Source organism: Hipposideros armiger, unplaced genomic scaffold (genome assembly GCF_001890085.2).
Source record: "Hipposideros armiger isolate ML-2016 unplaced genomic scaffold, ASM189008v1 scaffold_9, whole genome shotgun sequence".
NCBI classification, from domain to species: domain Eukaryota; kingdom Metazoa; phylum Chordata; class Mammalia; order Chiroptera; family Hipposideridae; genus Hipposideros; species Hipposideros armiger.
In genome coordinates, this window is record NW_017731359.1 from 5,213,982 (window position 1) to 5,235,388 (window position 21,407).

The following is a 21,407-nucleotide window of genomic DNA, read 5'->3' on the forward strand; positions in this document are numbered from 1 at the left end:
TACTGTTTATGTTTTCTTCTAGGAGTTTATAGTTTCAGGTCTTACATTTAAGTCTTTTATCCATTTTGAGTTTATTCTTGTATATGGCGTAAGAAAGTGGTGTGGTTTCATTTTTTTTTTTTTTGCATGTACCTGTCCAGTTTACCGAACACCATTTATTGGATAGACTATCTTTACCCCATTGTATATTCTTGCCTCCTTTGTCATTGATTAATTGACCATATATATATAGGTGTGGGTTTATTTGTGGGCTCTCTATTCTGTTCCATTGACCTATGTGTCTGTTTTCATGCCAGTACAATGCTGTTTTGATTACTATAGCCTTGTAGTATAGTTTGAGACCAGGTAGTGTTATACCTCCGACTTTATTCTTCTATCTCAAGATTGCTTTGGCTGTTCGGGGTCTTTTGTGGTTCTCTATAAATTTTAGGATTATTTGTTCTAGTTCTGTAAAAAATGCCATTGGTACTTTGATAGGGATTGCACTGAATCTATAGATGGCTTTGGGTGATATATACATTTTAGTGATGTTAATTCTTCCTGTCCATGAGCACGGTATATGCTTCCATGGGTTCAGACACTGGCTCTCCCTCAGAAACTAGGCCCAAGAAATCACTGAGTAAATCCAACAAAAAGTATGTTGTAACCCACCAGAGCAAGTTCTGACACAACCTCCTGGGGCACGACGTGTGGAATGGGGGTTATCAGTTCCTCTGTGGAGTATTTTGTCTTGACCATAAATAGCTTCCCGGATAACATCAGGCTAAGTTATATACCAGTGCAAGATGTCATTAGTAAAGGAAATGCAAGGGGTGGGGCTGGGGAGGAGGAGACAAAGGAAAGAGAGAAAATTGGCCAGGTGAAAGGTGAAAAGGGGAGCTGCACCTGGATAGGTATTCCTTGTTTTTCCTGTAAATTTATAGTTAGATCTAGAGGCTTGATTAGATTTTATTCTTTAAAAAATATTTAAGATGGTGTTTGTACTTCCATTGGGAATCATGTAATATCTAGTTGTTTCTCTTTTTGTGACATAAGGAATCATTGATATTTATTGCTTAGAATCATTATTTCAATAGAGTTGCCAAATGGTGATATTCTAATTCTGTGTATCCTTTTGCAGTTATTAGCTCGAATGCTTCTGTATCTGGAAACTTCCGGTAATCAACTACTTGGTTACCCTGACATACAGTCTCTCTAGGAGAGGCAGGATAGATGCTTGATTCTTTCCCATATTTACCAGCTTTCAGAATAATGAGTTGGTTTTCTAACATCCTCCAAAGATGACTAATGAGGTTTGTTCTTCTTTTTATTTGTTTAGTATCATAACGCACATACGGATTTTAATGTATTTGTTGTGTCTTTTAACTTTATTGATGTTCTAGTGCCCCTTGGCCAGTGAGAGCTTATTCAATAGGCTGCCAAGTCTTTTTGACACAACCCTGTAGATTTTGAGAGCTTCCTTACTTCTGGGATCACAATATGTTTTAATCTTATTTTGTACATTTCCTGACCCAGACCTAGAGTCATCATTTCTCTTAGGGCACTTTGTTCTTTTTATTGAAAAATGATAGTTAAAGACCATAATCTGAGTCCAAGGGGTTCTCGTTGCTACTCGGTTGGTCATTGTTTCTAGGATTTTTCTATGGATTAGCTCTCATATTACTCGGAAACTTGGAAAAGACACAAAAGCATAAGGCTTGCTGGATTCTGCAGCCACAACTCAGCTGATGGTATCAGATGCCAGTTTCCTAATTTAGAATGGAGGCTCCACCTGACACCTGGGCCAGTCAGGATATCGCCTTCCTGGTGTAAAAAAATTATAATTAACAGGAGGAGGACAGCCAGTGGGTTTGATGCTTGGGGACCATGGTTGAAGAGCTCGCATGTGTGATATGCTGTCTTTCAGAACAGTTTTTATCCCTCTCTGTTCTGAATCGCTTGTCTTTGGTTCATTACAACATCTCCTTCTGCATTTCAACATCATTTCACAAGAGACAGTCTCATATGGGAAGAAGAAAGGGAGACTTCAGGCCTGGGATCCAATCACCAGTCACATGAAACCGCAGATGCAAATATAGTTGGTGTCTTACAGGAGTGCTAAGTCATCAGCACTACTTGTGGTGTGGCTAGGAGTGTGACTGGGAAGTTACAGAGATCAGGCCTTGAAGGATTGCAAAAGCCATAGGGAGTGCTTTGTCCTGAGTGTAGGGAATGGTGGGGGGTGTAAAACTATTGGACTTGAACTTTAAAATATACCTGCAGTTTGGAAAGTGGATCAGAGGGAGACTTCCGGTCGAGATGGCAGATGCAGGAGAGGAACATGGCATTTGTTTGGATTTTATTTTCACTCTAAGCAGAAGGCCCTGGCAATAAACATATGGAAGCTTGTCCACTTAAAAAGGAAGGGAGGGAAGGAGGGAAAGTGGATTGGAGGTAAGGGCCACACTGGTGGTGGGAAGATTGCAAGGTCTGATAGTAACCCAGGCCAGAGATGATGACAGCCTGTCCTTAGGCGTTGGCAGGGAGCACTGTGGGGGAATTTTAGGAAAAGGAATTGATAGGACTGGAAGGTTGGATAAGGAGGCTAAGGAAGAATGAATCAAGGCTCATGTCCTCATCTTTGGCTTGGGTAACTGTGTAGGTGGCAGAGTGAAATTATGGTGGAATGTAGAAAGAACAGGTTGGAGAAGGAGATGGAATTGAGGGATCTGTGAGTCATCTGAGTGGAGATAGGGAGGCTGTTTTTGGTGCTCAGGTGTGAGGTTTGAGCTTGGGAGACAGCTTGGGGGAATCAGGGTGGAAGTGTGGCCACTGACCCCAGGAGAGAGCATAGAGTCAGAAGAATAGAGGCCCAAGATGAGACCGTCCCCCAGGAAGGGCTTCAGTTAAGCAAGGATGGGGAAAATGATAGGCATTCCCTGAGAGGAGCCCCAGGGAAGAACCTGAAAAAGAAGGGGGTGGTGAATGCCAAATGTCGCCAAGAGATTAAAATAAAGTCAGACAGCCTTCCATTTGGTTTTGCCATTCAGAGGTCATTGGTGACCTTAATGAGAACAGAGGAGAGAGGGGCTAGAAGCTGACGACTGTGCATGGAACGGATGGGCGGAGACAATGTGGAGACAGTTAAAGCAGAGCTCACTGAGGAACTAATCCCAGCTCAGCCACTTACTGGTTTTGTGACCTTGGGCAAGTCATTTATCCTCAGCTGTACAACGGGAATATTAATAGGATGTCTCTGAGATGTTAGTGAAGTGTAAGCACAGGGCCTGGTGCTGAGTGAGCAGAGAATCCAGCTGCTCCCACTGTGGTCATTCTTTCCTGTCCCTCCTCGGAGGCAGGTGCCATGCTGGGCCTGGAATGGGTAATGAAAACATGTCACACAGGCCTTGATTAGTGGACATCAAAATAGCATGAACTGTACCGTAGGCACAAGATACATTTTGGGGCAGTGGGGGCAGTGAGGATGACAGTTAAAGGGTACATGGTTTCTTTTTGGGGTGATGAGATGTTCTAAAATTGCTTGTAGTGATGGTTTTACAACTCTGTAAACATACTAAAAACCATTGAATTGTACACTTAAATGGGCAAATTTTATGGTGTATGAATTATACCTCAGTAAAGCTCTTACCAAAAAAGGTAGCCAGGCCAAGGAGGTGGGAAGAGGGAATGGCATTAGCACTCTCAGAAACATGAAACCGCATAGTGTCAGAGGATCTTCGGAAACTGGAAAGGGAGAGTAGAGCACATCTCAGGGATGTACAGGGGCTGAGTGTGGATAGGTGCACTGGGCTGGTTCATGGAAGGGTGTAGGTGTCTTGGAAACATACACAGCTCAGGAGGGATGAGTGTTATGATTTTTTTTAAAATATTTTATTGGGGAATTGGGGGGAGGGGAACAGTGTTGGGGAATCGGGGAAGGGGAACAGACAGACAAATTGCTGTTTTTTTTCTTCAGTCTAGTTGTGGAGGACGTCACTTCACTGGCCCATGTTGGTATGATCATTGTGGTCTTCCTGGGTGAGGCAATCAGTCGCTGGTCATTGGTCGGCCACTCCCAGCGGCTCCCAGCAGCTCACGCCGGCTGCTGGCCGCTCACGCTGGCTGCCAGCCACGCACGTAGCTCACGGCAGCCCACTGCAGCCCCGCTGCAGCCTACACCGACGCCGGCGACTCACAGCAGCCCAGCTCCAGGTCGAGCTGCTGTTCATCATCTTAGCTGTAGAGGGCAAGTGTCACTGGCCCTCAATGTGGGATCCGAACCGCAGCCCTAGCTACTCAGAGCTGGCGCTCCCAAGCAAGCTCTTAACCATCTGAGCCACTCGGCCGGCCCAAGTGTTATGATTTTTAAAAAAGAGAGACAGATTCTTGTTAGGTCAAGGTTAATATGTGGGAAATGTTTTGCCTAAGAGTTTCTGTTATGGTCTTGCCTAGAAACATTTTGCATGTTCTGTTTTGTTTGTCAAGGGAGACTATATTGAATTTGTGAAATTAGGTGATGACAGCTTGGACAGCAACACAAGCTTAGCTCAATCCAGATCCCTCAGAGTCAGATCTGATCCAAAGGAAAAGATAACACACTCCTAACAATCCAGTGACCACAAGCAAGCGGGAGGAGCTCAGGGAGCACTGGGAGAAGGATGTGCTGAAGGTGAGAACCGTGCAGTGACGGGAACAAGCACAATGAGTCTCTGAGCTGTGAGAGCCTGGGCCCCACACATACCTGAACTTTCTCCCTGTTTTTGAGGATCCACATTGTCCTGACTGCCCTGGGCAGTGGCATCACTGCATGAAGAGACCCCTGATGCCCCATGATCAGTGGTCTGGCATGGGTCATTGGTGGTGACCGTGGCAGCCTGCTGCCTTGTTTGTTCCTCTCCAGCTTGTTGCTGCAAGAGGATGAGGCCCCAGAGCGGGGATAGAATCTACGGATAGGCAGGAGGGAGGTCTTGCTGCCATGAGCCAGCTTGGACTTGATACTTCAGTGGATGAAGAAGGGGGAAATTGTGGTGGGGTTAGAGGTTGGTTGTGTGTTTCAATTAGACATTTGCTCTGGAGGATGGATTTAGAAGGAACCAGGCCAGAGGCAGACAGCTATTCCAGCTCTCCAGGTGAGAGAATGTGGGCTGAACCTTGGCAGGAATGGCATGAGGGGAGCTGAAGGACTGGGTCACAGACCAGCTTAGGAGATGAAACCCACAGGATTGGGCCAGTTTTTATTAAATATGAGGGTGTGAGAGGTTAGAAGTCAGGCTTGTGACTCATAGATGACTGACTGGGAAGGTTCTGGAGCTGTTTCTGAGATGGGGACCACCAGAGGAGGAGAAGGTTTGGGCTGTGGATGGGGTAGTAGAAGAGGAGGTGTTCTGTCTCAGATGTGCTGAGTTGGAGTGTATGAGGGAAATGGCTGTATTAGTCTGGAGCTCAAGGAAAGAAGCACTGAAGATACCAATCTGGAAGTCATTATGCTAGCTGGTGACAGTTCCGCCCATGCCTGGCCATCTGTTGGCTTGCAGCCAGGGCAAGCCTCCCTTAGAAACCTAGTCAGGCCTGCGAGTCCTGCCAGAGAGGCTGGAGAGCAGCCTTAAAGGTGGGCCAAGTGACACAAGAGTGCCTGATGAGGACACCTGGCATGGAGCCTAATTTGGCAAGCAGAGCCGGGAGAGAAACAAACCAGGGATTCCCCCTCCCGGTTCCTGCCGTGCCTCCTCCTGCATGACTGAGCATGGTGGCTTTATTTTTCGTTTTTAACTGAACAATTTTTTTTTTTAATTCCAAAAGTGAAGTTGGTGGAAGGGCGACTCAGTGTGGACCTTTTGGGGGACAAATTTTCATCTTGTTAAATAAAACATTACTTGTATATATACTGTGTGACTCTAGAATTGTATCCCTTAAATTAGCACCGGTTGGCATGTATAGTGTTCATGCCAGCTTGGTTGGTACCAGCAATCTGTTAGAACCAACACTATATCCATTGACAGGGGTGTGGTTAAATAAACCATGGTCTTTGCTTATGATGAAATATTATATAAGCACTCAAAAGCATGAAGTTCCATAAGGACTGATTTAGAACTATTGGGTTGTCGGAAAAGTCATGACGCATTTTTGCAACGAAAAACAGAAAAAATACGTCATGACTTTTCCAACAGCCCAATATATTGTTGGGTGAGAAGTTGCAAAGCACTATGTATAATCTCTTCCCATCTTAGTAGAATACCAGGTGAATGCACATGGAAAGTGTTTGGAATCATAGACACCAAGTTGCCTAGAGTGGCAGCCTCTGGCAAGAGGGACTGGGGAGGCTGGAGGGAGAACATTTCAATTTCTATTTTGTGTGTCCTTCCATTGTTTGAATGTGTTACAGTGGGCAAATTCTTTATAATTAAAAACATCTGATAAAGATATCGAAAATAAGGAAAATTAGAACATACAGGTAAGCAAAGAGAAGGTATTCATACCAAACAGCCATCCAAGCTGAGACCCCTGCCGGATACCCTGGCCATTTGACTTCCAGAGTTTGGTTCGGAGCATTGTAGGGCTGGTCTGAGTTTTCGGGAACCCCCATCGAGCCCCTTCTCTTGACAGTTGAAGACTCAGAGCCTGGAGGTGGTGCTTGATGGCCCAGGCCAGGGCTGGGTGATACTTTGTCACCCAGGCCGGAGCCCCAGAGCCCCTGACCAGGTGCAGCTCCCCTTCTCACCTTTCACCTGGCCATTTTTCTCTCTTTCCTTTGTCTCCTCCTCCCCAGCCCCACCCCTTGCATTCCCTTTACTGATGACATCTTGCACTGGTATATAATTTAGCCTGATCTTATCCGGGTAGCTATTTATGGTCAAGACAAAACAATTCACAGAGGAACTGATAACCCCCATTCCACACGGTGTGCCCCAGGAGGTTGTGTCAGAACTTGCTCTGGTGGGTTACAACATACTTTTTGTTGGATTTACTCAGTGATTTCTTGGGCTTAGTTTCTGAGGGAGAGCCAGTGTCTGAACCCACGGTTAGGATGGCCTCAGCATGGGCAGTGTCAGCCATCTGGGACTTCTGGAGGTCATGCTTTCTGGATAACCAGGGTTTCTGGATGGCAGAGAGGGAAAGGCCCCAATACCTTATTTTCAACATTTTGCATAAAACCCTTCTAGAATGTATTAGTCTCACTTTCCTACTTTCTTAGTGGCATGCACTGAACATAGCAGAATGGCTCCCGTAATTAGGCCTGTTAGACTTGAGATGGAACAGAACCGCTTTCCTGAGGGCTCAGGTTTGCCTCCAATAGTACCTGGCCCCCTGTTAGGGTACCACTCACCTTTCCCTTTGTGGTCCGAGTGCCTGCTGCAGCACCCCGGACCTCTTTTCTAACTGGTAGCTGTTCCTGTGCTTGGGTTTAGCTGCCAGACACACTCCAGCTTGTTAGGAGGATCCATATCAAGAATGAACAGATGTGAGGACATGAGGTAATTTGCTCTCTTGTGAATCTCTGGGTCGCCTTTCTTGAGTTCTGTGTGAGGCCAGGCGTCAGACGGACCATGTCTCTCCCTTTCTGACCAGCTGTGTGATGATAAGCATGTGATTCAACACCTCGAAGCTTATTTGCCCCTCTGTAAAATGAAGCAGAAATCACTCACAGATTGTTAGGATTCAACAGCACAGTGCCTACCCAGAGTGAATGCTCAGTAGGTATTGGCATGGTTGGATGAGTGACAATTCTTTATTGGTACTGACAGGATACTAGGCTTTGGGGGACGGAGGAGGAAAAGCTGAAGCCTCCATCCTAGAGGGGTGCACCATATCCTCGATTGTCCTGTTTCTGGGTTATTAAGCACTTGCTTTTATTAGATGCAGCATTGGGCAGTAGAGGCGAGGTAGAGTGACATAAAGGGATTTGGAAACTTGGGAGGGTCTGGCCGAGCTGGAGGACGAGCGTGTAGAAGGCTGAGGACGCCAAGCTTCTTCTACACCCTCTTCAGTCTCATTCCTCAGAAGCCTCTTCTGTCCTCACTAATGCAAGACAGAACAGTCCCTCATGCCTAGTCTCCATTCTGGCTTTCCCAAACTCATGTCCACCTCAGGCCTAGTCCCTGTTCTTGATGACACATTCCTGCATCACTCTGTGGGTGCCTGCAAGCCTATTCCCCCAGCCCCCAGGGATTGATGGCTGGGAGTCTACAGCAGTGATTAAATTGGAGGAGTGTGTTGAGGGAGCTGAACAGCCCCTCGCTCTTGACAATGACATCCTCACTTTGGCCACAAGGGGGCACACCAAGACCACTTGGCTGCCAGAGAGCTGGGGAACCGGGTGTGGCTGGACTAGCAAGTCAGCCAAGCTGGGTCTCCTGCTTTTCTGCACAACACCTGCCTATGGCTGCTGTCCCCTGGGTGTCTTCCCTGGGCCCTACTTCCCTCACCCGAATTCCAGTTGACCTTCTCAGATTAAGTAGGGCTCGCAGCTTGGTGTCTCCTGTCCATCCATCTCTTCCTACCCTCATCTTCCTGTGCCCCAGTTTCCTGGATTGGGAAAGAAAAGGCCAGGGGACGGTTCCCTGATGCTTTCTGCCTTGGTGTCCAGTGCAGGCTGCTCCAGCCTTGACCACCCAGCTGTTTTTATTACCTCCACCTGAGTCATGCTGGCAGCTCTCAAAGTCAGAGCAAGAGCTACAGCACAGTGTGCTAGCTATGAACCAGGGGTCTTGGGGGTGCCAAATAGGAGCTTGAGGCTGCCCAGAGGTCAGGGCCATGCTTCCCAGGCTCCCAGAAGCACCACCATTCCCCAAGTGGCCTCTACTCTTGTCCTGCCATCCTCATCCCTCCAGGAGAGGGAGAATGCCTCCTCAGGACAGACTCCTCTCCAACCGCCTTCAGCAATTTGGGGGACATGGTGGAGTGTATGTGGCAAGGTACATGTGTGTAGGGTGACTCTGGAAGAGGTCCAAATCAGGTACCTCAAATTCTTAATAGGCGCTGTAGGTATACACAGTCATGCTGGGAGTAAGGTTGTTATCAGGTGATTGATGACGCCCCTCGTGTACCCCAATTTGGGGGGGGGCTCTCTATTGTCTTCCCTGGCTCCTACCTCATCCAACACTTGCTCCTTAGCTGCTTTTTTAGAAAAAAAAAATGTATCCTGCACTGAAATATTGGCCTTTCTCCTCTTTTAGAGGCATGAAAATCAAGGTCCTGAAGGGCCACTCAGTAGGCTAGGCTGCTGTTCCATAGCCTGATGCCTACTTTAACTGTCTGCACCCAGTACCCTGCAGTTCACCCTGCAGTTTGAGGGGCTGAGCTGGGGCTGCCCCCTTGTGAATGTGGGTGGTCCTGAGGAGTGGCAGGGGAAAGGGGTATATGGAGGAACAGCCCTGACTGGGTGCTGGGCACTGCTTTCCTGGCCAACTCTGACCTGGCCCTGGGCACTTGCCCAGACCTTGTCCACTCAGCAGTGGTTTTCAGGCCTTGACCTCAGCTGAGGCTTTGTATTTGGCTGGCGGATGGGGCTTTCCCCTCTGAGGAGTCATCTGTGTCGTCGCTGCTGCATCTTGGCCTTTCCTGCCTGCCCTTGGAGCTCTGATGGCTGCTCAGAGGCTCCCGAGCCCCAGGCAGTTCTTCCAGGGCTGCCCGCCATGAGTGTCCAGGCCTCTGGGCTCACGTCGAGCCGCCTGAGGGTTGCAGAGAGTGAGTGTGTTACAGGCCTGACCAGGTAGAGAGTGTCAGAGCAGGCCAGGCTCCTGGAGGTAACCTTGTTCAAACCTCTTATTTTACCTGGGAAACTGGGTCCAGGTAAGACCTGAGGATTTGCTTATGGTCTCCTGATACCTGTTTTGACTCCTGTGCAATCACTCTACATTCTCTGATTTATTCCTTCATTTGTTCACCGAAGGATGCCCAGACTAGGCCTCTGTGTACCTGGCCCCCTCAGGAAGGGGTGGTCAGGTGAAAGAGGCTCTGCTTCTGGGGACCTCACTGTTCCCCCAGGCCTTGCCACATGCCATCTAGCTTGGAGATTAAAGGGTTAGGTCTTGAGGAATATGGGTGAACCACCTCCTGTGACCCGGCACATAGGGCTCTAAGGCTGGCTGGTCATGGGTTGTGGCTCACCAGGCTTCCCCGCCCTCCTCCTTTAAGCCTGGGGGAAATGGAGATCCTGAAGTATTATCCTTCAGGCCTGGCCCAGGCTGCATTTCACTGCCATTCCTCCATTGCTTCCATCATTTAGACCTAGCTTCTGCTATGAGGCTCCCCGAGTAGGCGACCACCTCTCTCCCAGGGACAGGCCCAGGTCCACAGTGCTGATCGTGCTCAGTCTGGCATGTTACTGCTTCCCCTGCACATGTCCTGCCAGGTCCTTGAGCTGGTTGGGTGAGGGGGTCTGGGGTGCTATACAGGACCAGCTTGGATGCTTACAGCTCCTGCCACTTCCTCTGTGGCTCAAGTCTTGGCTCTGCTGGAAGTGGGCATGGAATGGATCGTCTCTGCTCCTGGCCTGAGCTGCTCAGACCAGTTTCTGTGAGCTGCAGGGAATGAGGCTTGTGCTGAGAGCAGCATGGCTCACAGCCCCAAATGAGGCTTGATCTTGTGAGCCCACCCATAAGGCCTAAGTCTAAGCAAAATTAGTATTTCCGTAACCTTGATTCTAGGCACCGTGGAGCTGACCGGATGCTCCATCCAGGATCCAGCCTGACCTAGGTTAATCTCACGGTGAACAGCAGCCTCTGGGGGCCATAAAACTGCCTTCCCCCCATCCAAGTGAACTCCAGCTTTCCTTAGTGTCCTTCCTGTAGAGATCTGTGCATGTAGAACAGAAGCCCAGCATCGAGGGCTGACAGGATCTCTCAGGCGGTGGAGGCCAGAAGACCCGGGAGCCAGATATGGCATGGGCCAGCTTTTGAGCAAGCTTACTGCCATAGCCAGCCTTCCCTGGAATGCCTGGCACTGGCCACGCTGGACCACTTTGGACCACTTTACCATTTCACCTCTTACACCCAGGCAAACCTACATCTTTGGGAACTTGTAAAGAAGTTCTTCCTTGCAGCCCCAGGTCCACTCCAACCTTCATTCTAGAACTGCAGTGGCACGCCGGAGAAGAAAGAGCTTGCTCAAGGTCAAAGTGCAAGACAGCAGCCGATGTGTGGCCCCTGCCTCCCAGGGTGAGGCTGGGTCGCTTGATTCCCAGACTGCCCTCCCAGCCCTGTGCCTCCTGGGACATGTCAGTCCCATCTGGGACATGTCAGTCCCATAGCTCTAGCGCCTGGGTGGGGTGTTCTGGTGAGGGGCTAGCCAGGTGGACCGCCACTCAGTCAGAAGAGAGCTTCTTGGAACTTGCCCTGGGTGCAGCAATAACTAGTTCTGCCCCTCCCTTTGGCACATGGGACCGTCGCCTGTCTGGCACTCTTGACTGTTGAATGGGTTGACTTCCTCATGGGATGTACAAGATGCTTTCATTCTTCTAGCCGCAGGGACGAGGTGTTCTTGAGAGCATGAGGGCAATTAAATGTGGCTCTGCCACCACCTGCCACCTGTCTCAGAGCTGGGAGAAGGGTGGTAAACCTGGGTCAGACATCCTGCTGCCTCCTGGACATGGGGAGTGATACTCCTATTTGATCCCTGTATCTGGTACACTGGTGGGTGGTGCCACTGGCCCCTGGTGTCAGCCGGGCCACCTCTGTGGATCAGCCCCCCATCCCCTCTCTGAATGCCTCACCTCACTGAAAGACTTCCAGCCTGAAACAGAATGCTGGTTTGGGGACGGAGAAAGGAGAACTTACTGTCCTTTCCCTGCAGAGCTCTGCCTCGCGCCAACTGAAACCCAGTAACTTGCATGTGGCTGTGCCAGCAGTAGACTCCAGGTTCTTCCCGAGACTGCTGGCCCGCCAGCCTGGGGGCTTCCCATGGAGCAAGAGCTGCCCTTGGCTGCACCACCTCTGCCTGCTCCTGAGGCCCCCCGGGTAGCAGCTCAGCGCGTGGCAGGTGGTGCAAAGTTGTGTCCTAGCCTCTGCCCAGGTTCCTGGGGTTCCACAAAGCTCTATAGCGAGTGGTTCTCAACCTGTGGGTCACAACCCCTTTGGGGGTCAAACGACCCTTTCACAGGGGTCGCCTAAAACCAGAAAACAAAAAGATACTTACATTACGATTCATAACAGTAACAAAATTACAGTTATAGAGGAGCAACGAAAATAATTTTATGGTTGGGGGTCACCACAACATGAGGAACTGTATTAAGGGGTCACGACATTAGGAAGGTTGAGAACCGCTGCTCTATAGGATCTTGCTGGTAGGCGAGGTGAGACATGGGCTTAGGGACAGGCATCCCAAATTCCAAGCCAGCTCTGTTCCTCATTCACCAGGAGATAGCAGAGTGGGGCCTGTGTGTTTGCATGCCCAGGTTGTACAAGACCCCCTGCAGCCTTTATGACAGGGGGGTGAACATGCCCGAGTCCCAGGGGAAGGGTCAGGACAGATTATGGGAAGGAAAGGCAAGGGCTTTCATTCTGTGGAGTCCTGAGTAGGATAGCCTGGGCGACAGCCTGGAGTTAAGCACACAAACCACCTGACTGGGCCTGAGGGTGTTAGTTGGGAGGTTCTGGGTGGGATCCTATCTGCCAGAAGAGATAGACTGCTGTGGTTTGTGCTCAGTGTTCTCTACATAACACTGCCTCTGTTCAGGGTCTATGGCAGATGCCCTGGGACACTGGCACTACGGGGACTTGCACTAGGTGACTGGCCAGGAGCCTGGGTCCAGAGAGATTCCACAACCTGCCCAGGGCCAAGCTGTGGGACAGAATACAAACCCAGGTGACTGTAGTACCAAAGCCCAGGTTCTCTCCCCCCTGCCCCACTCAGCCACTTAAGGAGCAATGTCCTGAAACCAGTGATCCAGCAAAATGGGGCTGTAGAGGGGGCTTGGGGCTGTGGCATGGACCAGCTGATTAATGATGGGTAGTCCTGCACTGGCCGGAGCAAGAGGCCATGGGCACCTCAGTTGAGGGGCAGGGGCAATGCCAAAACTCTGGATGGGGAATGGCACGTTGGCACCTGAGAGGGAAGGAAGAACTGACAGTTGATAGGAAGATCTGGAATCCAGGGGTAATTGGTGTTGTATGAGGTTTGCAGGGAGCCTGTGATGGGCCCTGGCAGATGCCTAGAGGCAAAGAGGATACTTAGTCTGTGCTGCAGTCCCCAAGTTAACCCAGGGTTAGTGGTTTCCATGCTGTGGCCCCCACATTGGGCATTCCAGATGGGACACTCTGACCCTGCAGAGCCAGGCATCCAGTGTACACATCTGCTTTGGAGCTGAAATGAAGAAGGGGTCTCACCCACCCCCAGAGCCTGGGGAGGAGACTCAGGCACAGCACATTCACCAAGGGGGCGCTCTGGCTCCATTGGGCCACCAGCCTAGCCATCTTTCAACATCTGTCCATCTGTTTTGAGTTTCCCTGCTTTGAGCCCCTGGAAGTTGCAGCATTATAGAGCCTCTGGGGCTGACTGAGTACTGGAGCTAGAGCCCAGGTCCAGTCCCTTTAAAGTAGACCCCTCACCTACATCCAGGAGAGAGGTATAACAGGCTTCAAGGCCCTGCCAACCTCGCAGAGAGTGGCAGGATGGGCACACCAGCTCTAAGGAGCATATTTGCACATCTGCTTTCACTCAGCAGGCCTTAATTCCTGAAAACCCCTGAGCTCCCCAGGAGAGTGTCGTTGAGTGACCTCTGGAAAAGCAGAAGTGAAGTCTGGGAACACACTGTCCTCTCACACTCTGCTGTGGCCAGCTGGCCCGCAGGACCCCTTCATGGGCCATGAGGCCATGGGTGAGTCTAGAGCAGGGGGCTGCCCCGCCTAGTGTACTGAGCCAGGGGCTGCCTCTATGCCTGTTGGGCCCCTGGGGTGGCTTAGGGCCAAGACCCTCCCTTCCTGTCTCCCTGGGGCCCTTGGGGAGGGGCTGTAGAAGCTTGGGGGCTAGGGAGGCCACGTGCCTCCTGACCTTAGGATCCCTGGAGGGGCTGAAAGATCGCTTTCAGCGCTGACAGGATCTGAGGAAGGTTTCAGATGAAAGGCAGGGCTGCCCAGCTGCCACCTCTCAAGGCCTGGCTGGGGCTGGCTGCCAAGCCCACACTTTGTCCTGCAGAGAGTGCAGATCAAGCTAGGGGGTCCCCATGCCCTCCTGCTAATCAGGGGCTGGGATTGTAATCAGACGTGCCAGCTGGGGCCAGGGCTCTGCTGCTGAGGGGTCTTGGCCCAGGAGACCTGAGTTAAGGAGTAAGCAGGAGATGAAGGGACAGGTGGAAGCTATGAAGCCAGCTTGAGTCTGGTGTGGCCCTACCTGGGAGCCCTGGGAGGAACAGCCATGCCAGGAGGGTGTTGGGCTGCAGCCTACCCAGGCGCTTTCAGAGAGTTCAGCGTGACCCTGCTGGACCCGGGGCAGTGATCTCTGACACAGGCAACCTCAAGGTGGACAGTGGTTCTCTCTAACTTTCCAGGCTGGGGGTGTGCTCTCCCAACTCAGTCCCTCTGGCTGGGCCTGAGGAAGCAGCCCTGTTTCCTGCACTTCAAGGGCTTCTCTTTAGGGCATCCTGTGGACTTCCCTAGAGCACTTGCTTGGGGTAGAGATCACAGGCAGGTCATCCTAGGTGAGGAACAGCACTGTTAGGCTCAAAAGTCAAGGGCTGAGGCTGAGGCAGTGCTAGGATTGAGGCCATGGGGCCTCACAGGCTGTGGGGAGGAGGCAGGGCTCTAGCTCTGGGGCTACTGGGACTGTTGGGTAAAGGTGACAATGACATGTTTGACGACTTCACTTTGGTGACGGTGTGGAGAGTGGACTTGGGAGCAGGGAGCCACAATATGGGCAGGAGGCCAGCAAAAGGGCACTGGTGGTGGTGAGACCTGGGCGGCACTAGGAGATGGAGTTGGGGAGTTACCAGAACATCAGGACAGGTAACCCTGGGAAACAGAAGAGGTGATGGGAAGGTCTTGGGTGGGGTGGGGGTGCTGAGGAGCAGGCCCAAGACCCTTAGGGGAGGCTGGAGGCACTGAGACGCTGAGTTGGTTGGCTTCCTTTGTGGAGGGATATAAGTCAGACTACAGAGCAGACTTCCTGATAGCAGCAGCAGCATCTTCTTGGACGTTAGAAATCCGCCTCTAAGGAAGTCTTTTGCTGTGAGAGATCCCAAGCTGACCAGACATTCCTGGTGCCGGGCCATGGATGGGAGGATTTGGGGTAGACAGCTGGGCTTGTGGGTAAACCAGAGCGGTCCCCCGAGTCTGTGGTAACCAGAACACTGCTCATGCCTCGGCCCAGGCACGTCTGGGGCTGTCACTGAGACTGTCAAGCTGCTGAGCTCAGAGCGCAGAGCAGAACTAGCCCCTGCCTTCCAGAGCCTCTGGCGTCCTCGGCTGCCCTCGGGTGCTGGGCCAGGACTGGGTGGCCAGGTCTCCCACGAAGCTCTCAACAAGTTCCAGGCCTCTCCTCCTGTGCTCAGATCTCACCCCCAGTCACACCCCTTCCTCCTCACATCCCTCAGAGAGTAGGAAGCTGGGGGGTGGGGGGAGAGGTTTCTAATGGGCCTTGTCCCAGCCTTGAGGACTGTCTAAAGGGCTTGGGGCTGCCAGCCACTGGGCCTGGGCGCCAGGTTTCTCGAACAGGGTCAGAGCTGGTTCAGAAGCCCTGTGTGGGCCGACCTGAGGGATTCAAGTCGCCTTCCTGGCTGGCAGGCTGTCCCCTCTCCCTGGGTCACAGGGAGAAATGGGCTTGGCCAGGGAAAGTGGTCTGGAATGGCCTTTGAGATCGTCCCTGGAGGCTTTTAAAAATGAGTTTCCTGGTAAGGAAGACACTCAGGCCTCGGGCAGGATTCTCGGTAGAGTCTCTTGGGTTTGCTCTGATCTGACAAATGCCAGCAGAAACCACCCGGCCGTCTGTGTTCCAGCAGTGCTGGGAGCCGTGGCTTCCCCAGATGCAGCATCAGCAGAAAGCCGCAGCCAAGGCACAGGGATGTTTGCTTTAAGGCCTGTGCTAAGTCCCAGGGGCAGCGGGTATGTAAAAGAGAGCCCAGCCCTCAGCTTTGCCCCTTTTGTTCAAATGCACACATTCCTAGCTTCTTAAGGAATGGCTGACCCGCAAGTGATGCTAGAGGGGCTCATCCATGAGTCATGACAGTCTAAGATACCTCTGTGAGTGTCCAGGCTGCCTCCAAGGTCATGGAGGGAGCAGGGCCTGCCACTGCCAGCTCTTCTAGGACTAACGTCTGTCTGGGCAGCTGGATCTATGAAAGGTCTGTCCTAGGCCAAAGGCTATGGGAGAAGGTGGTCAAGGATATAAAGGGTAGGGGAGGAGAGGAGACCAGAGTTGAGGATGGACAGAACCCACCAGGCCTGATCCTCATCCTGGCCCCTCTACTGTGGGACTCTGGACAAGTTTCATGTTCCCTCCGATTTTTCTTTTCTGAGTCTGTGAAATGGTCATGCCTGATAGGTCCAGTACGCAGGTTGCTTCTGGCAGGGAGCTGAGTGCTCAGCAAGGCCCCATCTGTTTCCAGTTAGAGTGGCTCTTGGTTCTTCCCTCATGTTGGGGTGCTGACTCCTACATGATCAGTGCCAGGTATTGGATGGAGTCATTGGGGACTAGAGAAGGGGAGAGGGTACTTGGCGGTGGGGAAGTTGTTGAGCAAACCTTCCTGGGAAGAGAAGCCATGTGGAGCAAAGGCGGAGGCTGAGGCACACTGCTGAAACGCTAGGGAGGCTAGAGAAGGAGGTGACAATGATGGCACTCAGGGAAGCCTCCTGGCAGCATGTGCAAGGATGCCTGGGGAGGCCCAGCCCCTGGATACTTCGGAGGGTAGGAATCAGGAGGCTGGGCTGGCGTTCAGGGCCTGGACTCCCTGTCCCAGAGAGTAGTGGGGCCATTGGTATGAGGGATCTTGCCACGAGGTCTTTGCCCGGTACATCTGCCTAGCTTCCAGGCCCAGCTGCGAGCTAGAGAGGAAAGAGTCTCATTGCCTGAGAAGGGCTCTTGTCCGGTTGAGGAGGCAGGTCTGGGCTGGCAGCTACGGCACCAGACGGTCTGACCCAGAACACCACATTCCAGCCAGGCTTCTAGGTGCTGTCCGCTGCATAGCTTCCCCTAGCGGGGATTTGAACACCTGCTATTCCTTAGGCCAGATCCCCCTGCCTGCTGTTTTTTCAAGTATCACAATGTTTATTGGTAGATAAAAATATGTGAAATCAGGGCATGAATATGACTTGATAAAGTAGATTTAATTTCAGTACTGTAAGAGGGACCAATTCATATTCTCACCATTTTCTTCACATCCACAAAAACCACTTCAAGAGCATTAATGACCTCTCAAAACTGATTAGTTTTATGCAAGTGAACCATGTTTCTTTTAAAAAGACTTTTGCCCTTGCCCAGGGTCAAGGATATTAACATTTAGCACATAAAGCCCATTAGTAGAGGTAGAAATACAGGTGATAGACTATTACCTCAATGACCATCAGTTACAGGTAAGAACTTTTCTGTAACAACCAAATGGGAAACCAAATATTGCAACAACTCAACTGTTACTGAGCAAAGCACCTTCTCCCACCCATGCCTTATTCCAGGTGTAAGTGGGCCCTGACCAGACTGTGGTGAGATGGGGAAAAAATATTGCGCAGGGCAGGGGCTCATGGCAGATGGCCTGGGCTGAGGACATAGAGTGTGTACATCTTTTGGGCAAAAAGACAGCAGCATCCATGTGGCAGAGCAGGGGGCTAGTGGCTTCTCCCTGCTCCTCCTTACCCTTAGTTCTCTCCCCCTTTTGGGTGGCCACGGGAGAAAAGTAGGTGTGAATGGTAGAGTGTTGGTGAAGATAGCAGATGGTGAAGGCCTCCTGCGGGCCTTATAAGGTTCAAGTCCACTCTGTGACTGCCCAGGAGCCACAGAGGACATGAGTGCTGCCCGCCACCCAGGTGCCACCGAGAGATGCAGCTGGAAGGCGTCTACTCCAATGGCATGCACAGTCCTCCCTCCGTCCCCTCTCTCCCTCCCACATACTCTTCCATCTCTCCTTTAACACACCTGACCATAGGCTGGGAGCATTCTTCCCTTGATGGGGTATAGGAAGAGGGGTCCTACAGGGTCTCCTAAACCTGTAGAGGGATTATGGGTCCCATTCTCCCTTCCTCTTTTAAGAAGCCCAGGAGAGCGTGGCCTTCTAGGCCCACAGACACACAAGGATGCCTTGGTCAGGGGGGCTTGTGGAAATGTTCACAAATGGGACCTTTCCTGTTGTCTTCCGGGTGACTTCCCCAGGAGACAGGAAGAATGCAGTCCCCTGCAGCGGAAGCCAACCCTGGCTGTTGGGCCTTCATACACACGTGCACAAACATGCACATACGGTCCCTTCCCAGCCGCTGTCCTTGGTATGCCATCACTAACCACTTGTTCCCCACTTCAAAATCCAGGAGTAAACCGTCCTGCTGTCTTCATCCACCCTCTCCCCAGTCTTTCATTCAGTCCATAGTTATTTACTGAGCAGGAGTAAATACTCTGTTCTAGACTCCAGGATACCACAGTGATCAAAAGTCCCTGTCATGGAGTTTATATGTCCTGTGCCAGGTGGGATATGTGTTACAAAGAATAGTGGCTCAAGTGAAAGGGGCTTTGGAGAGGCCTCTGAAGAGGCAGTGTTTGAGGAGAGATCGCCACTTTCCAGGCAAGGGGACAGGGAAAGGCCTTGGGGTGAGGATGTACAGACAAGTGATATGGTCTGCTTTGTGTTTTAAGATCACTGGCTGAGTGTGGAAATAGACTGGGGCATGGGAGGCAAGGGCAACGCTGGGAGACTGTTGTTGCCACGATCCCGCTGAGTCTTACCTGTCCCTTCCCAGGGCCCTTCTGCTCTGTCTTCTCCTCTTTCCCTCATCCTGTCCCCAAGAGCCTGTAGGATTGGCCTGCCCACCCCCAGCCATTCCTAGGGCAAGGCCACTCTTCTCCCAGCCTTTTCTCCCCATTACACTATTCATTTGCCCTCTAGACCACTTCTCACTTTTGCCATCCTCCTGGCTGTTTACCTTTGTATTTTACTCCTCTGACCTCTGTGATGGCCCAGCCTAGCATGCCCTCTTATCCTCTCAGTCCTATTTGGGTGTCATCTCCACTATACCCCCAGGGCTTATGGCATCTCTTTTTAATATGTATCATTTCTGCCTCGGGGTATGTTGGCTTGCTCAGCTAGCCCTGAGGCCCTGGAAAGCAGGGTCCATTTCTTATTCTGCTCTAGGTGAGGGCCATCCTAGAGCCTGCCATGCAGAAGGGCCTCAGAGGCTTGTGAGTGGCACCTTGGGTTGGGGTTTCCCGGACCTTCTTATCATTTGGAGGCACAGTAGTTCTACTTGTGCTTGGACTCTGTACTGTGCTTGGACAATATACTGGCTCATGGCCCAAGGGTCCGGGGCATCTCCAGGGCCTTGGCTGATTGCTTTGGAGTAGGCCCTGAGCTAACAGGGAGGTGGACGTGGGGTAGCAGCAGGACACAACTCCAGGGGAGAGGCTGAGGCCCAGAATTGGGGTGGGGATGGGGACTTGGGGCCCCGGGGAGGTTCAGCACGGCCAACCCTCACTGCCCATCCTTATGTTTCAGACCTGAAACTGCACCTGCAGAGCACTGACTATGGCAACTTCCTGGCCAATGAGGCGTCACCACTGACAGTGTCAGTCATTGATGATCGACTCAAGGAGAAGATGGTGGTAGAGTTCCGCCACATGAGGAACCACGCCTATGAGCCACTCGCCAGCTTCCTGGACTTCATTACGTGAGTGCACCCTATAGTGCCCCCCTGACTCACACACACACACACACACACACACACACACACACACACGCACACTAGGCAGAACAGCTGTGCCCAGCATGGGCTTAGGCCAGCTGCCTATAGAGTCCTCCTGGGCTGTGTGGCTGGGCTGGTCATTCAACAACCCTGGACCTCTAAGCCACCATCCACAGAGTGGGGTCACCAGCCACTTCACTGCTGGCCAGGAATCTGGTGGGCAGGCAGATGTCCCACGCTGTAGTGCTGGATAAAGCCCCTTTCCCTGCACCCCTGATGTTACAGAGATTGAGGTGGGGAGACCAGGGACAATGGGAGCCCTTTTCCTCACTCACCCGACAGCACCCACACTGAACACTCACTGGGTCCTCCCCACCCCATGCCATGATCGGGAGTCTGGGTGGACAGAGCTCTGAAGAGCCAGGTTATCGGTTGGGATGGACCATTCAGGCTTTCGAGCCCTATCTGGGCTGAGTCCCAGTCCTCATCATCTTCTCTGACCATGGCCCTGGGTCTAAGGAGAAGAGGTGGTGGGAGTGCTGGGGGCGGCTGCCTTTCCCAGTTCTGGCCAGGCCCCCATGCTTGTGACCCTGGAGATACTGAGAGAGGAAAGGACCTGGGACCTGCAGGCCAGGGGAGGGCAGTTGGACAAGGCAGCCTCTGCTTGCCAGGCCTACCTATGGAAACACGGAGGTAGAGAGGCCCCCCTCTGCAGTGATGGCCATGAGCCATGAGCCAGGGACTGGTTGGCAAGGAGATGCCCCCTGTCCAGGTGGCTGCCTCACACAGTGGTGAGCAGAGGTATGGTCGATGGCTGGCTTAAGAGTGTGCTCTGAATTGGTGGAGTGTGAGTGTGTGTTGTGGGGAAGTGTTTCCAAGCACTCTTCTGGGTACCATGTAGCTTTTATCATTCCCTGATTGCGGTGCCCCTACCCTCCTCCTTAGGACCTGGCATATCTGCCCTGCTTGTCCCTGCAGGGACAGGGCTACATCCTTGCTGACTGGCCTGATCCCCCCACCACTTCCCCGCCAAGAATAGCCTCTTACTCAAGATCCACTGCAGCCAGAAGGGCCCCATCCTCAGGCGAGCGCCACAGTCTGGGACACCTGAAGGGCTCAGGGAACCTGTCCAGGCTGGGAAGCAAGCTCTCCTGGCCACAGGCTGCCTTCCCATGGGCCTCCCTGCTGTCCTGGCTGGGCCCATAATCACTGCTCTAACCCCGGTCAAGGTACAGCTGACATGGTCCTACTGGGACAGGAGGCCAGACAGAGATGGGGTGTGTCTTGTGCTGCTGCATTGTGGATCACATCACAGCACCCCATCTGTCAATCAACCCCTAGCCTGGGTCTGTATGTCCCTTGCCCCAAGGCCAGAGCTGAGGACTACAAGGAAATAATGCATTTATTGCCAGAACCCAGCCTTCATCTTGTTTGCACAAGGTTCCTTCAGTTTCCTGGTGAATGTTCTGGTTTTGCCAGCTAGGCTGGCCAGAGGAGGTCTGACCCAGCCCCATGCCAGTGGTCAGAGGGCAGATGTCCTCCATCCTGCCGCCTGCTTGGCCACCTGCCTATGTAGCTAGCCCCTGGCCTGTCTTGGTGCTCTGAGACTTGGTCTCAGCCTGC

The 21,407-nt window shown here is 51.9% G+C and overlaps 1 protein-coding gene across 3 annotated transcripts in view; it reads left to right on the forward strand.

Moving 5' to 3' along the window:
- ATP6V0D1 (ATPase H+ transporting V0 subunit d1) overlaps positions 1-21,407 on the forward strand; it is a 40,665-nt gene that overhangs the window by 6,448 nt on the left and 12,810 nt on the right. For all 3 annotated transcript variants that reach the window (XM_019655802.1, XM_019655808.1, XM_019655797.1), the window contains exon 2: positions 19,598-19,769. In XM_019655802.1, the coding sequence (XP_019511347.1) occupies positions 19,598-19,769 (172 nt within the window). The remainder of the gene's footprint in view (positions 1-19,597; positions 19,770-21,407) is intronic.